The sequence below is a fragment of the Crocodylus porosus genome, unplaced genomic scaffold, assembly GCF_001723895.1.
Source record: "Crocodylus porosus isolate Cpor-Errol unplaced genomic scaffold, CroPor_comp1, whole genome shotgun sequence".
NCBI classification, from domain to species: Eukaryota; Metazoa; Chordata; order Crocodylia; family Crocodylidae; genus Crocodylus; species Crocodylus porosus.
Genome location: NW_017728931.1, coordinates 58,993,618 through 59,010,230, shown reverse-complemented (window position 1 = coordinate 59,010,230; position 16,613 = coordinate 58,993,618). Strand labels below are relative to the sequence as shown.

Here is a 16,613-nt window from a genome sequence, read left to right as displayed (position 1 = left end):
GGCCACGCAGGAAAGCCACTGGGGAGTCTGGGGGAGTGAAGGGGTGGAGCTGGGGCAGCCATTTGGTGGCTGCAGCAGTTGGCGGGACCAGGTAGGGCAGCAGTTGGGGGGCTGGGTTGGGGCATGTGGGCCTTGCAGAGGGGGTGGTAGCCCTTGTGGGGGCCATTTGGCCCCTGTTAGGGAGCCGTAACCCCTATGTGGCCATAGCCCCCAACAGCCAGTGCTTTAACACTGTAGATATATCAATAAAACATTGCCCAACTGATCACTGTCTCTCTGCCTCTCACTCTCTCTCTTTATAGTGGTCTTTTGTTTTTCTTGTGAAGGAACATGGATTTGAGGGCATTTTAGAGAGTGATTTGGGGATTTTTTTTTATCAGGGATTTTTCATTTTCCAATGGGGAACACCAGAATTCCTGCTAAGGAGGCCAGTGACAGGACCCTGCCTGCTCAGAGCTGGCAGCTTGGACCCAGCTGGCTGTGGCTGACCTCCTGGCCAAATGGGGCCAGGAGGACATGCTTTGACAGTACAAAGCAGGCCACCACACCCAGCACATCTTCCGGATGATAGTTGCCCAGGTGGCCAGGCAGGGGGCACACATGGCAGTAGTGCCACACAGAGGCCAACCCTGCAGCCACAACCCACTGGCAGCTGGCCCAGAGGGGCAGATGCCTCATCCTGGTCTGGCAGGTGCGCTGCAGGTCACAGCCAGGCAGCAGCCCCCACTGCCAGACTGCTGCAGTGAGTAGAGGGTGCAGGGAACTCTCAGGGCTGCTTCAGCAGTTCAGCTGGCATGAGGGGTAGTGTCCTCAGGTACCAATTGGCTGGGCTCCAGAAGCTCCTGAGAGTGAGTAGCCCTAAGCTATTTGCCAGGGCAGCTTTTTGTACTGCTGGGGCCAGGACAGGGCAGCTTTTTATATTGCTGGGGACAGCACAGGTACTGGCCCTGGGTTCTAGCTCCCCCTGGCTGCAGATCTGGGAGGAGCCAGGCAGAGTTATTTTGCCCCAAGTGGCACAATTTGCTCCTCAACAAAGTGCATGTCCAAGCATGTGTGCTGGGGCAAAAAGCCCCGGCTCAGATTTACACCACTTCTATTTGAGTTGCTGCAAGTGCACGTGCTTGCATGTGTGGATGCACCCATGGAGGCTAACTGTGCCACTTGGGGTATGTGTGCTGCAGGTGGCTCATCCCTGGTCTATAGAATGAGGAGAAAAATTCTGCCTAATATTTCATAGTTAGGGCATATTTACCGTACATATTTCCCATATTTGCCACACAGTTTAACATCAAGAAACTCGATCATTAGGAGATACTTAAAACACTGAGCAAATTCCTGATTCTCCATTTCCCTTCCTGTGCACCCTAATTTTGAAATCACTTAAATTTGGACTGGGCTGGATGTTCAACTACCTGGTGTAAACTGGTATAAACTGACTGGCTGTAATCAGTTCTTATACAAAGTAAAATGTCATAAAAGCTCATCACACTGATTAGCATTGCTTCCTAACTACCCACTGACCTTTTACATCATCGACCATCCTGAGCCAAACCATGCAATCAAAGCCATGTTACTGAATATCGTGCATTACGAACAGGCTAGAATAGTAATTGTTACAAAGGTAAACATTGAAAAAAAGCAAAAAAAAGCTTGAGAATAGTGATGAAATGCAACAACATGTGTAGTGAATTTAGGATGTGAATTGTTTTTCAGTGTACAAATTTGAGATTCTGCTACAGATTTTTTTCTCTATTGACTTAATTTTAACCCGTCTTTGGGTCAATAAGCTACAGAAAACAGATAATCTTTCATTTGGTGTAACACCATCTTTCTATTTTGACAGGGTCAGTCAGACATTAATTTAGCTTTGGGATAAGTAGGAATCTGGCTATGGATCTTAGACCTCAAACCTACACCTTAAGACTCAGGAAAGAAATTTCCTTCCAACTTTAAGACACTCAAGTCTCCTGTTTCTCAATCGGCAGCCTAGTGTGCTTTATGAGGCAATCATATTCTCCTGCAGGAGATGCACATATGTTCCCCATTCTCTCAGGGTGCAGACAGAAGTGACAATGTTTGCCTTATTTAGCCACAGAAAGCAGTTTATAGCTGTGACCAAACACAAGTGCATGGCTCCAAACAGCTTAAAAAATGGCCAATTGGGTGAAAATCTGACTCCTCACTGCATGAGGTATCTGATACAGACATTTAAAAAGGTAGCATCTTCTGTAACGTGTGTGTGCAACCTTCAGCTTGTGGCTGTTTTCAGAATGGGAGGCGGGAAAGGGAGTGGAGGGAGTTATGTCTTGGGTTTTTGGGGTGGGGTTGGTGAACTGGAGTACTCCCTCTTTGGAGCCCCCCCCCCTTCCTTGGAGCAAAATTTTCTATAGTCCTTGGAGGTGAAGGGGCTCCAATTCACCCACTCCATCCTTCAGCGCTGCCTGGGGAGCCCCAAGAACGAGCTCCCTCTGCTGCCTTTCCCCCCCGGCAGAGAGCTGTGGCATTGCTATGGGAACCTGGCTGCAGGCTCCCAGCCCCAGCTAGATTCCCCTCCCCCCTGGAACCAGCAGTGAACTCCTGTTTGGTCTGGGGTAATGCTGTAACTCAGAGCACTTTGCAAAAAACATCCTGAGTTACAGCTGGGAGCAGCACTTCTATCTGCAGCCATAATGAACAGAGTTATGGGCAGCTTTATACATTCCCAGCCAGCTTGATCAGACTCATTAAGAGGACTCATTAAGAGTGGAGGCATCCTACTGGTGTCCAGTTCACTCAGAGTGGATGTCTAACAAGGTATCTAACCTGAGAGGAGGCAGCATTGATTTCGACATAAGGTGGTGGTGCCCACCTTTTACCCAAATTAGCTAATAGTTAAGGGTGTGTGACAAAGGAGGGGTCCTAAATTGAAGTGGCGGGTTTAAACCCCTGTGTCATGCACACACCCGGATTCACCTGCCTCTCCAGCAGTGGGGAGAGGAGGGCAAGCTGCTGGCAGGCAGAGTGCTCCCTAGGTTGTAAGGGAGCTTCCCTCTGCAGCAGCGGTGGCCCCCCACCTCAGGTGGCCCCCACCCACAGGCACCTGGCTTGGGTGGTCCCGGGGGACACTGCAGCCATGGAGGGAAGCACTGGGTCCCTGTGCAGCTCATGCAGGCAGGCAGGCTCCAGGGGAAGAAGGAAAAAAAAAAATCAGGCTTACGGCATTTTTTTTTTCTTGGGCGCAGCTTGCCTTCCTGAGCTGCTGCCAGGCTGCCTGCTGGGCTTCCTGCAGAGCTCCTTTGCTCTGTGGCTGTAGGAGCAGCAAACTAAAACTCAGAGTTTTAGTTTGCTGCACCCCAAGTCATTTAAGGCACATTATGCCACCAAATTTGCTACAGCGGCTGAAATTACTGCACAATACGCCGCCAACGCATGCAAACACCAACACCATTAAAGTGGTGCAAAAGCATTTAACCCACTTTAAAGTGTTGTGCACACATGCCTCTTGTTTCATCTACACATGGCTTAAGGCGCTTGCTCAGAAAATGGGATACCTGGATTCTAAGCCCACTTTACCCTGAGGGGATTTGAACCTGCATCTCCTATTTCAGAGGGTAATGCCCAACTCACCAGGCTATTAACTAAAGCAGGGCTAAGGGCATTCTATGCTGATTTTGATATTTACCAGCCACAAATATTTAGAAGCCCTCTTTAGTACTTATGCAAGGATTATGAATAAGGAAGTATCAGTGCTTTCTGGCAGCATGCAACTCATTGTTCTCTGTTTGCTGCTCAATCATTAGTGAAAACGTTTTGGTAACTCAGTCCAAAAACAGGAACAAAACCATTGGACTTCAGTATCCAAATATCAACATTACATGCTTTCTGAGTCATGCAGAGGCTGCCAATTGTTTATTTACAACATTTGTCAGCTGGTTTTGAATGATGAATAGATTTGCAAGAACATGACTGACACCTGAGCAATTTCTGAAATGAACATTTTATTGCTCATCCAATTCTTCAGATGTTATAATTGTTAAATGCCATTCTATCAGACCAATTGGGAAGCTCATTTAATTGTTTTGTGTGATTTTCAAATTGATTTGTTCATTCTAAAATTTGAGGACCCTAACCATGAAGACTACAAAATCTGATTATAAAGAGATTAGAATGAGAAAATCACAAAATTCATGTCTGAATTTGGTGCACAAGGATATCATTATTCTTTTAATTAAAAAAAAAATCCAGCCTAGGCTACTTGTTACTGTCAGCCAAATATAATAAACAGAACCTAATAGCTGAGCATTAAAAAAGCTACTATTGTCAACATGGAAATGTTTTTGAATCAGGTGTTTAGGAATTGTACCCATGGGTTTGAGTTAAAGAGCAAATGGTAATCGAGGAATATATTCAAATTACTCAGAGTCTGCCCTTGCTATTCAGTCATGTGAGAGAGGTGCTGCATCAATGAATTTGCTCCGAACAGTATAATAGTTATAAAATACTCACCTCTTCCAGTCTCCACTTGTTTATCAGCCTCAAGTAGGCACCAGGGTGTCCTGTGAATCTTCAACAGAAAAAGCACATATCAGTTATTTTACATACAGTCTGCACTCACCATATTAGAAAAAGAGTGCAGCAGAGCCATTTTAACTCTGTTGTCCCCAAATAGGATTTATTTAAGTATCAAAGAAGTCATTATGCAGAAAGACATGAAGGATTCTGAACACAATACATATTAAAAGCCAAGCATATTTTCACTGTAGTTTTATGTAGTTGTTGATTTTCTAATACATGATATTCTGTTGACAATCAGCATCTAGAGAAAGCAAAATACCAAAACTGAGTAAAATTAGGGTTCAGAAGCTCCTGAAAGCATTATTCCTGTCTGGAAAGACAGCATGAGATACAAACCACTGCCTGGTCCACTCCCTTACACTCAAGTGGCAAATTTAATCAGTAGCATAAATAAGGAAGGGGCTGGGGGCACAGGGAAGGGTGACCAAAGCATCAGCACCAGATGCTGACTTAGGCAGGAGCTCAAAAAATGCAGCCAACACTACTGGTGACCTGGCCACATTGATGTTGCCAGCAGCCTGGTTGCAGCCATTGCCCCATGCACTACTGCTACCCGGGACACAGGACTGTCTAGTTATGCTTCTGTTTGGCATCACACTTCTTGGGAATCCAGTGACAACATAAGTTTTTACCAGGAGAGCACATTTTTCATGAAGGCCTACCATACCTTCCTGCAAGTTTCTGGATGTAAACAACTCATACTAATGGATAATCCATATCTACTCAGATCCCTATCTGTTTTGTATGGAAAACAAACAGGAGCCATGCAAACATTTCCCTTATTGTGTGCAGAAAAAACAAATGCCATCACTTACACTAGTTTTTGATTTGCTGAAAACTGGCCAAATTGTAGATCAAGTGAAGCAAAAGTTATATATTATTCAGGGAACAGAAAAGCAAGGATAACATATTAAGTTTTTCTCTTATCTGTAAACATTATACAAATAAAAACCAGGGCAAAGTGACCTGCAAATAGCTTATTAGCAAATATATCCATCTCTGCAGTGGAATTTTTAGGAGTTAGCGTTAACAGAATGTGATGTTATGGGATGAACTGAATATTCTGTTTCTAACCTTTTAAAAAGAAAATCTAAATTAAACCTTTTTCTGCTTTATGAAGATGGACTTTGCATTTGGCCAGGTATGACCACATGTCCCCATTTTGTTTTATTAATGGCAATATCATATTTCCTCTCTGCTCCAAGCACAAAGAGCTAACCAGTGTTAGTTCTTACCTTCCGAGGAAGAATGCTATATAAAAGGTAGAACTGTTCAGATTAACAAACTGGAAAAGAAACATTTTCAAAGTGAAGCTGTTCTCCCACTCCGACTCAGTACGAGGCTGCTCTGTGAATAAAGAGACCAGACTTTTGAGAGGTTTTAATTATATTAACAGCTTTACTGGGCTGAAAGACTGCAGGGATCTTTCAAAGTTGATAGTATATTTGTAATTTTCTCTCCTGATCTCTGTTTATAAACTGACAGCTAAAAGTAACCCACAGTGAGGTGGCTTGTAAAAACTCTTACATATTTTGTTTGATATTTTATCTCTGGCCAGGCAACTTCACAGGACATGATATGCCAGTTGGCTAGAGGAAACGAGTACATTCAGTTTCCTTTATTGAGATGCAGAGTACATGTCACCCAGCGATCCTGCAAAGGTTTGGTCTTTTCTGCTGTTTCCATTTCTGCGATCTGGCAGAATTAGATTTGTAGAATGTACCTGAATATGCAGCCGGAAAACCCCCAGTTTCACACAGACTTCACACTGACCTGAAACAAACACTTTCTTCATGGCTTTTTAAAAACAATTATTATTATTTTTAATGTGATAGCACTTACGGAATCTACATAGGGACTAAAAAAAGTTACCACTGTATAAGCTACTAATAAAAATGCAGCCATGCCCCAGAGATTTTGCAATCTAAGACTTAAAGATGTTCTGAAACAGGTGACTAAGAAAGGAAAATGGGAAAGTGAGAAGTAGTCTTTACTTCCATTTTGATATATTGTCAAAACTATAGTACAGTGCTTCAGCACTTGTGCTATGCTACGCACGTGGCCCAATCTTACGAACTCTTACCAGTGGCCAAAGTGCCTAGTAGTGAGAGTAGCTCCACTGATTTCAACAGGAGTACTCTCGGTGGGAGCAGCAATAGTAATATTTCTAAAGCAACCCCTATGAAAACACAGCAAAAACTCAGTTGCCTACTGACTTCAGGCAAGTGGGTGGGTGGAACCTCTAAAGCAGCATGTGAGAGTACAAAAATGTAGGGATGGAAAAATAAAGTCTTGGATATAACTAATTCCCAGCCTCATTCAGAGATGTTTGCACCAATCAGGTCAATTTTAGCTGATCCCACCACTTTACTAGCAGACAATGTGAAGAATACAAAGTAAAGCTGGATATGACCAGGACTGTTTAAGCTAAGGATTTCCAACCTTTTCGAATGTGGGGCCGGATCATGAACTTTTTATCACCCAGTGGGCTGGCCAAAGGACACTCCCCCCACCATCAGGAAGCTGCTGAAGGACAGTATTTACTGTCGTTTCCCATTGCAGCACCTCGGGCCTCAGAAAATGGTGTGGTGGGCCGCATGGCAGCCCGCAGGCTATATGTTGGACAAGCCTGGCTTAAACCCATGAGCAAGCAATCTGAGGAAGCTGCAAACAGCTGATCATCCTAACTGATACCCCAGCAAAAAAGGGAATTTCAATAATTGGGTCTCAAGGTCATAACAGCATTTATTGCTGTTACCATGTTGTTAATAAATATATATATATTATGCCTGTATATATATCTAAAGGCATAATCCTAGAGCAACTGCATTGCTGAAAACTGCATTTCTAAGTTACATCTGGCATGGTCAAAAATAATGCCAACTGACTTTCAACATTCAACTGCATACCATCAATCTGAGATGTCTCAAAGGAAAAACAGATCATCTTGTGAAATATACCTACTATGTACAAATGAAGCCCCTTCCATCTTTCTGGGACTATGGACGAGGCAGTTCTAATTCAATTCACCCAGCAATATGAGTCAGGCATTCCTGACAGAACCAAGGCTAAACCCACAGGGTCCATGTAGCACAAAATGCATAACTGAGAATCATGAGATTGCCGACAGCAATATACCCCTCAAGCAACATGGGGAACAAACTGGACTTCAGATCCCTCAGGGAATAGGAGTAATTATCTACTGTCACATTTTGACTCTGATCTTTCAAGCAGGACCAGAACTACCAAAGAGCCAACCCAGTCCTAGCAATATTTCCTAGCTACCTAAAACTACCCTCCCCCCCATGATTGTTTCAATAACTGCCAAGAAGTCCACCATAAACAAAATAGCTCACTAGCCTTCATCTAATATAAAAAAGATTACATTCATGCATTTCACAAGCACAGGGTCAATGCCGATGGAAAGCCAGAACTCAGATGAAAATGACTTTTGAAAAAGATGTAATCTTAAAACACAGCATATTATTTAAATAACATGCATCAGATCAGGGCCGTCCAACTGGAGAGGAGTTGACATGTGGCCTGCAAGCTCCCACCCAACCACGACTCTACCCATTGCTCTCACAGTGGAGGTGGCTGGGGACTTTGACTGGGTCCTCTCTTCCTCCTTTGGCTTCTGGTTCCTACCCCTGCTTCTGAGGGGAGGACAGCACAGCAGGAAAGGATCAGGTTGCCCATAATGCACACATGGTAGGGGAGGGTGCTGGGCTGCACACTCTGTGCACAGCAAAGAAGAGAGGCAGGATGTCCCCGCTGCATAATGCGCACAGCCGAGAAGGGGGATATGGGTGCTATGTGCGTGGCAGGGCAGGCTGCCCACATAGCACATGTAGCTGGGATCGGGGTGCTGTGTAGTGGGAGTAAGTCGGGCTGTGCACATGGTGTGAGGGAGTGAGGCTGATGAGTGGTGGCCCCCTGGGCCTGTAGACCACGCTTCTTGCGTCCCTCTGCTGTCTAGATCTAGAAGCTAGATAGTCCTGCATTAGATTAACCAAGGTGGTCTTTTTTTGATTTGACAGAGATAATTGTTCAAGGTGAGATCTTGGCCTCTGTGAAGTCAGTGGTAAATATCCACTGGCTTCAAGAAGGCCAGGATTTCACTCTCCCCATTTAGAATAGCGCGCTGGCTGGCAGTTGAAGTATAAACAAACAAAAAACTGACCAATGCAATATTGTTCAATTTCAGATTTATCACCACTTACCTAAATTTGTCAGTAAAAGAGCAACTTTTTCATACAGCTGCAACAAATGAGAAAACCTCTTAATATGTGAACAAGTCATTTAGACCTCATTAAAAACATAGACATATATTTTGAGGAAGAATAATTGTTACTGCATTTTAAAAGCTGATATTCCCATAATGTTTGTGACATTACAATTATGTGATCAAAATATGAAGATAAATAATATTTAGTTCTTAGGATTTTTCAGCCACAGAAGTGGTTTACAAAAGAGAGGCATCATTTCCCCTCTCCCTCCCCTGCTTCTTCCCTCATTACAGGTGCAGTACAGGAAGCTTAAGTAGTTTATAAAGCCATTATATTGAAATGAAGAAGTGCATGAATTTGAATAAAAAATTTAGCAATGACTTTGGGCTGAAAAAGGTTGTTTAATTATGGGGAGACACAGAAAACTGGGGAAAACTTGACTGTCAAGAAAATTAATCTGAAGAAAAGTAGACCTTGTTTTTTTCTTTTTGGTCAAGGAAAAGGTCACTGGGGAGGCAGGGGAGCGCAAACAAATCCTTTCTTCTTCACTATCACAAAAATGTATTTGGCTATTCAGAACCATTGAAGTTTTCAGAATTCAAAGTGACACTTGCCTATGGTACTAGGACTCCTTTTCAGACTTCTCCAATTAATTGTTAATTTATTTTATTAATAAATCTTGGTTTATGCATTTATTTACTTTTGAATAGCACTACAAATATGCATAATATTCATTGTTATCCTAAAACCAAAACACCATATTTTTAGGCCTCAAGAGACTATGTGAGGCCAGAGATTTCAAGTCAATAAGTATACTAAATGCCTTTTGACATTGATGGGAGTTGAGAATACTCTTCAACTCTTAGAAGGGTTTACCACCTTTCAGGTTTGGGTCTTGTGTGTACCCATTGTGGGTTTTTCATGTCAACTGACTTCACCAAAGGTTAATGAAATGTAGTCAGTTATAAACCTACTGCTTAGAAACATTACTCCTCCCAAACACTATCATAGCTATTAATGACACTCCTCCCTTTCAAGAGCTTTCTGAATTCAAGTGGTAATTTTAATTCTTGTTTCATGTAATTCAAAAACTGATCCCTTGTCCAGCTTTAAAAGCATCTCTATATGGAGCATGATAAATGCGTGGGTTATACACTGATCTTAGTATTGAATATGCCCTTTTATAAGTCCACAATGACCTGCATGCCTGTGTATCAAGATTATGTTTCATTGTTATTCCTCCCAGATCAGTCAGACAGTGTTTGAGATTCTGTTAACAGGGCTTGGATCTGATTATCTGCTGCTGCAGTTCATCACTACTAATCCCAAGGGCTCCACTTACAATCACATTTTATTCAGCATTCATATTTTCTATGCACAGTATTATTGATATTAACAGGATTTATTATGTAAGATAAAGCTAGTGACTGCTGTCAGTTCAGGCTGCATAATTATCTGGGACACATTAGATCTGAAGGTCATCTAACCTTGTAATTAATGTGAATAATTGCATTATCCTTCCAGCTTTTGGAATATCCTACCTAAAAGTTACTTGCAATTCAGAGTTTTCCCCTGATGCTTATTCTTTGACAGGTTGTAAAGCTGTATTAGAATCTTTGACTGCAGTTCATGCTGCCTTGCAGCTATTCCCACACTGCTATAAACACTATCGTGTTTTCTCACCTCAAGTTCTGTTTATATTAATAATCTCTCTGCTGCCTTTCTTCATTTTTCTCATTTTACATCTAGTAGCAGATTCAACTGTTTCACTGCCTTAAGTTATTTTAGGACATGTCCATTAGTTTTTTATTCTCCCCAAAGTAGAAAGTAAGGGTAGAAACACACATCACCAAATAAAAGCGGATCATCTGTGGTGGGACATGACCACCACAGCTGATCCACTTTACTGGGAGACACACATGACTCCAGCTTTGTATAGCCATAATGTTTTTCTAGGTTTAATCTGGACTATAGCCATCACAATATACATGTGGCCATCTATAGTCCAAATTACAATTTGCTCTAGTCCTAATTAATTAATCCTCACTGAATGATGATTAAAGTTAATGCAGACTAGGGCAGTCCAAAACAGGCAGTTAAAACTGTATTAATTAACATGTATATATGGCACTTGCTTTTAGGGAAAACAGTCCTTAGGAACTCAGATAAATACTGCAAATATCAGTCCCAGCAGGAAAAACTCATTTGGGTTTTTGGAACACAACAGCGGCTATGAGGTACAAAACCTTTACAAAGTCAGATGTGCCAACAACATCAGGTCAATTGTACCCATTACAGCTTCTGGAACAGCACTTTAGATAAATTGCTAGTAGGTTTGCAACAAAGTAGCAGTGCTTACAGAGGCTTATTATTGCCTCCTAATTGGGCATACACTCCCACACAGAGGCTACAAATTGGGCCTGTTAAGGGGCTGTCAAGTGTATAGACTGTGTACAGCCAGTGCCTCCTGCCGTGATGGTCAATGATCATCTGTTAACCCTTAATTTGAATTGAAATTTGATTCAAACTGTGTGATGTGATCAGTTAACATGGTTTAGAAAATGGTGAGCATGTCTACAAATGACCTCCTTGTCCAACACTAGGCCCTTTGCCTGATAACGGGACTAGGGGCAATATGCTCCCCCTGCCTGGAGATTCTCTGTGTCCCTTGCTGCTCCATGTCAGGTCCTGCACTGACCTGTGCCTTACATAGGAACCCACACTGACTTATGCCTCCACCTGAAGCACAGGCTAGCACAGGTCCTAGCCAGGAGATGCAGGGTACCAGGGATCCTGCATTGCTCACACCAGGACCCATGATTCAGGAAGAGGCACAAGTCTGTGTAGATCCCTATGTGGAAGCACTGGGGATTACCTAGCTCCTGTATGGCTTCACACCACCTTGTGCTGCAGTCTACCCTGACCCATAAATCTGCATGAAGCACAGGTTGGCCAGAGTCCTGGCAAGAGGCATGGGGTAGTGCAGGTGCTAGGGACTTCCTGGGGCTCTGTGCCTCCATTCTGGAACTGAGCCAAGTCCCATGCCAACCCAGAGGCACTGGTCAGCATGGGTCCTGGCATGGAGGGACTGGGCCCCAGGATTCCCCCAGCTCCCGGGGTTCTTTGTGCCTCCTTGTCAGGACCCCACTGACCTGTGCTTTACAAAAAGGCACAGGCCAGTGCAGGTCCTGGCATGGGGTGTTATGGAGTAGTGTTGGAGCTGGGAACTTCCTGGAGCCCCACACTGGGACCTGTGCTGATCCATGCCGCGCTACATGAAGCATGGCTGAGTGTGGGGATGGGGCATGGCTGGGGCATGGCTGGCTGTCCTTGGCACTCCATGCCTCCATGCTGGTCAGAATGGGTCTGAGCATGGAGACATATGGTGCTTTGGATTCTCTACATCCTGTACCTCCATGCCAGGACTGATGCAAGCTTTCCTTGCTTTCAGAGACATGCCTGGGGCATCTCTGTAAGTAGGGAACACTAGGCAAGTGCACAGGATGGGGCTCCTCAAGCACCCAGAGCACCTGCCCAGGGTAGCTGGAGAGTGTAGGCAGCTCCAGGGCTCCAAACTGCCTGCACTCTCCTGCCACAGAACAAATAGAAATTGGTCATAATAAAGTGGCAGAATGTATTAATACCTTTTGTGGCTCCATTAATGTGACATGACCAAAGGTAGGGATGCCCATTTGCTTGGCATTTGTGCCATAACAATTTTTATGGCAACACAAATGCAACATCTGTTTCTACCCTAAAAAATAAATTTAATAGCTTAAGTTCCCTCTAAAACAGGGGTGGGCAATTATTTTATCTGGAGGGGCACTTAGGGAGTTTTAGTGAGACATCATGGGCTGGGTCAGCACAGCACAGTCCACTGAGGCATCTAATATGTGGAATAGGATTGGACTCATAATCTTAACTGCCCCTCTTTCCCCACCCCCATAAAAATACCCTTAAAAGTTCTCAAAACAGCTTTCCAGTTCAATAATGCCCTTTGCTCCCTCATACTACCCCTCTTTCCAATCTTTTAGTCATCATTCTCCTTCTCTCCCTCAGAAAACACATGGGATGGTGGACATATCTTACAATTTCTTCAGCCTAGTTATGGGTACACAAAATAAGTGAATTCCTGTAAGTCTTGAAGAGTTCTCTTTAATATCTCAGGTGACTGCAAATTTTTATGAATTGTTTGCGGAGTAGCCAGCACTTAGAAATCCATTGCTCAGAATTTATATCTTAAGTTTCTGCCAAAAATCAACTGGATAGAGAGTGCCACTCATGGAAGAATAGCATGCTTTCAACAGTACAGACTAAGTAGATCAAAACATTTTGCAATAGCTGCAATTTCTGAAGGGTTTGAGCAGGTAGCCTCTATAAAATGTATTGCAATAACATAAACTCCAGGAGACAAAGACAGAGATAACAGCAAAATCCTCATCAGAAAGAAACGGAAACCATCTTCTGGCCAAAAGCAGATGTCAGAAGACATATTTAACATCTGAGGCTCATGCCCTCACCTTCCCCCTCTACTCCTCATTCTGATCTTTTTCACTGGGCCTTTTATCAAGGCAATGTTTTCCTTTACTAAATGACTGGGTTCAAATCAGTTTACATGTAATTGAAAGTCAGTCTCCTCCCCCTCCCTCCCATCCCATAAGTCTCCTTTCTTAGAATGTAGTAGTTGAGAACATCTAACTGTGATCTTGTGAAGGCTAGAAGTAACTGATGAATTCAAACCTACTCAACCAATCTTACCCTCTCCTTATGAAGTATACATTTTTTTAGAGTGCTTTCACATGTAGGGTGGAAATGCTTGTTCTGATATAAGCAAGAACTGACTTTGATCACTTTATTTAGAAAGAAAAAAGAAACATTCTCTTCCTCTTCCCACTAAAGCACATTTAAGTAGGGTGACCATATGGGACAATGTGAAATCTGGGACACTGCCCCCTCCTGCAGGCTGCAGGGAGTCAACAGTCCATCAATGACCTATTGTTCTTTACTTCACAGGTGTTAACAATCAGTAACTATTGGTATTAATGGGTAATTTAGCTGTCCGCTAGGGCTTCCTATTTCACAGCTCCTGCCTCTTTGCCTTTGCGCCTTGCACCTGGGACACTCATTTGAATTTTCACCTGCCTGCCAAGACTGGCTTCCAAAATCCACTGTCCCAGCAACTAGAATGAATATGCCTCTTTACAGAAGTATAACTTTTAAATATTTTCACGTAAGCTAATAACACAAACAGAGTGGACACTTAGGTGTGGAGTGCACTGAATTCCTATTCAAGTTGGCAGGAATTCATTCAGGAATACATTCAGAAGCCTGCAGACTGGGACATATATGGATCAAGCACCTGCAGGTGGTTTACTTGAGATCCTGGTTAGTTCTCCTTAGTATTACTTACCACATTCAGTAGCATGATGATGGAAAAGTTGATGCACACTGCAGTCCCTGTAGTTGCAACCTGAGAGTTATTCCTGATTAAAGCCCACTTAAAGGCAGCAAAAGTGCTGACAGTCACAACACGGTAAATAACAATGCCAAAAACAGCAGCAATCACCACACAGATCTAAAGAGGGGGGAAAAAAACAACCAAGTAAGAAATCCCAAGCTTCCTCAGAACTGGAATTTCTTCCAGAAATTCTCAAGACTATAACAATCTGAAAACACACTGATAGGTGTGAAACTACATCAATCTGTTTTTCAGAGAAAAGTTTTACCAGAAATAATATCTCTGATTTCTGATCCACTTCCTGTAACATAAAATATGTTTATTACCTGATCAAAATAATGTCTAAATTTAAACAATTTCTTGAAAATACAAATGTTTTATGCCACTGAAAGTTGCTGGTTCTTCACCTCTAAAGTTTTCTTTATTTGGATGAAAACTCACTTCTCTATAGGCAGGCAGTATGAGACTTATGCATCAAACTTGAGTGTTTAAATAGTGCATCGGGTTTTATGCTGATGTTCTCCTCAGAGGTGGTTAGAGGCATGAGATTGTGCATTACTTCAGACATCTGCCAAAGGCTGTCCCTTGTAGACCTGCCTGAATATGAGAACCTTGTCATTCAGGCTGGGGATTCAAAAGTGGCTAGACATGATGCTCACACTCATTCCCATATGTTGTGTTGGCTTCAGAGGGATGGTAATGGATCCAGTCTCATTGGTAATATCCTCCCAGAGGAGACTTTCAACAAAAATTGTAATTATACTGTGGGAACATTGCATTAGAGCTGAGACCACTAAATCAGCACATGCAAAACCTGAGCATTAAATAGCAATTAACCAAAGTTTTTATCATATTTGAACTGGTCACTTAGGGGGGAGGGGGGTCAAACATTTGGGAATTAACATGGGTGATTCAGTCTTCAGTCTACATTATAATTTAGCTATGCCATTATGTCTTCAGTAGCAGCCAAACATATATTAAGAATATCCAGGTGTGTTAGCAGACCATGAGTGTGTAGTTAAACCTGACCACTTTGTGATAGCCAATTAGAAAATACAACTGAATCTTTTCTGAGGACATTTCATGCTAATCAAGTCATGTTTACATTCTTTATTACAGAACTGATTTCTCAAAGGATGGCATAATCCAAGTATAAAGAAACCCGAAAAAGAGAAGCTTAAAATCTGTGCGAGCATATAAGGCCAGATCATCTGATTCCTTGCTGATACTCTGGTGGCACAGAGCAACACTAAAGTCACTCTACTTCCTTAGTTAGTAGAGGACTGCCTTTTGATGAGTAAAGTTGTATGTGGAGTAGAGATCTGTTAGAAACTTTTTTATCACCTCCTGCCTGGATCCAGAACACAGGAAAAAGGAATATGGCTCAGAAAGCTCTATCCTCTGATGATTGCTGCTTATTAGAAAGGATGGACAGGCAAAGTAAACCAGGACAACTTTGACATTGTTCTGGTTTACACTGAGACTGGCTTGAGGCTGGACAGCTCTAGGATTGGAGGAGAAGTGTGTATATAGGATGGGAGCATGTTCCAATAAGTGGGCTCAGTACTGGCTCCAATAAGAGAGCCAATTGGTCCTAATAAGAACTATGAGAAGAGTGTCAGCAGTCAGGAGTCACAGCAACCTGAATAATATTATTCTAATAGTAAAAAGGTATTGTGACTTCATTTTTAATATTAATTAAATTAAATTAAAAACTGTTCATTGTAAAAATTGAAGCTAAAACTATTTTGCTGACCCCAACCTACAACTATTATTATATGCATACAAATAAAATGGGAAAGCATTACTTTTGCCTGAAGGATTCCTCTGTTCAATTCAGAATTTTTTAGTACATTCTGGGGTACTACTATACAGTAAAAATATGGAGAAATGTGTTTAATGCTCACAGATTCAGGGATTTTAGTTCAGGAACAATATTTAAGCTGTCTTTGTTCAAGAACAATTTCCAAGGGATGAATCAACTACGATTTACTTGAGTAGGGCAAGGACCCATACACCAAATCCCACTAAAGTGTTTAGACATTGGATTTAAGTGTGTGTGTGTGTGTGTGTGTGTGTGTGTGTGTTTTACACACTCCAGCCTACTTTATAATTAAAGGTAGGTACTGGTAGTCAGGATTCATGCTGCTCTTGGTCTCTGTACCTTGTCCAATTCAAAACTAGGAGGGTCAGTATTTTGCTGATGCCATGAATAAGGAACCTATACTAGGGTAGAGGGTGGGATATAAGCTACATCCACTATGCTCAATGTTTCCTGCTGGATAGCATCAAGCAGTTTCTCCACTCAGCATTGTGGCTGGCTACCTAACAACACTGTTATAGGGAAAGGCACGAATTATGTTATGGTTCCC

At 42.6% G+C, this 16,613-nt stretch overlaps 1 protein-coding gene across 1 annotated transcript in view; it reads right to left on the bottom strand.

Moving 5' to 3' along the window:
- Nucleotides 1–16,613, bottom strand: part of ANO4 (anoctamin 4) — a 207,776-nt gene that overhangs the window by 30,368 nt on the left and 160,795 nt on the right. Inside the window, exons 16-19 of the mRNA XM_019545137.1 lie at nucleotides 14,194–14,358; nucleotides 8,778–8,814; nucleotides 5,790–5,901; nucleotides 4,486–4,543 (exon numbers count right to left, since the gene is read on the bottom strand). Coding sequence (XP_019400682.1) covers nucleotides 4,486–4,543; nucleotides 5,790–5,901; nucleotides 8,778–8,814; nucleotides 14,194–14,358 — 372 coding nt within the window. The remainder of the gene's footprint in view (nucleotides 1–4,485; nucleotides 4,544–5,789; nucleotides 5,902–8,777; nucleotides 8,815–14,193; nucleotides 14,359–16,613) is intronic.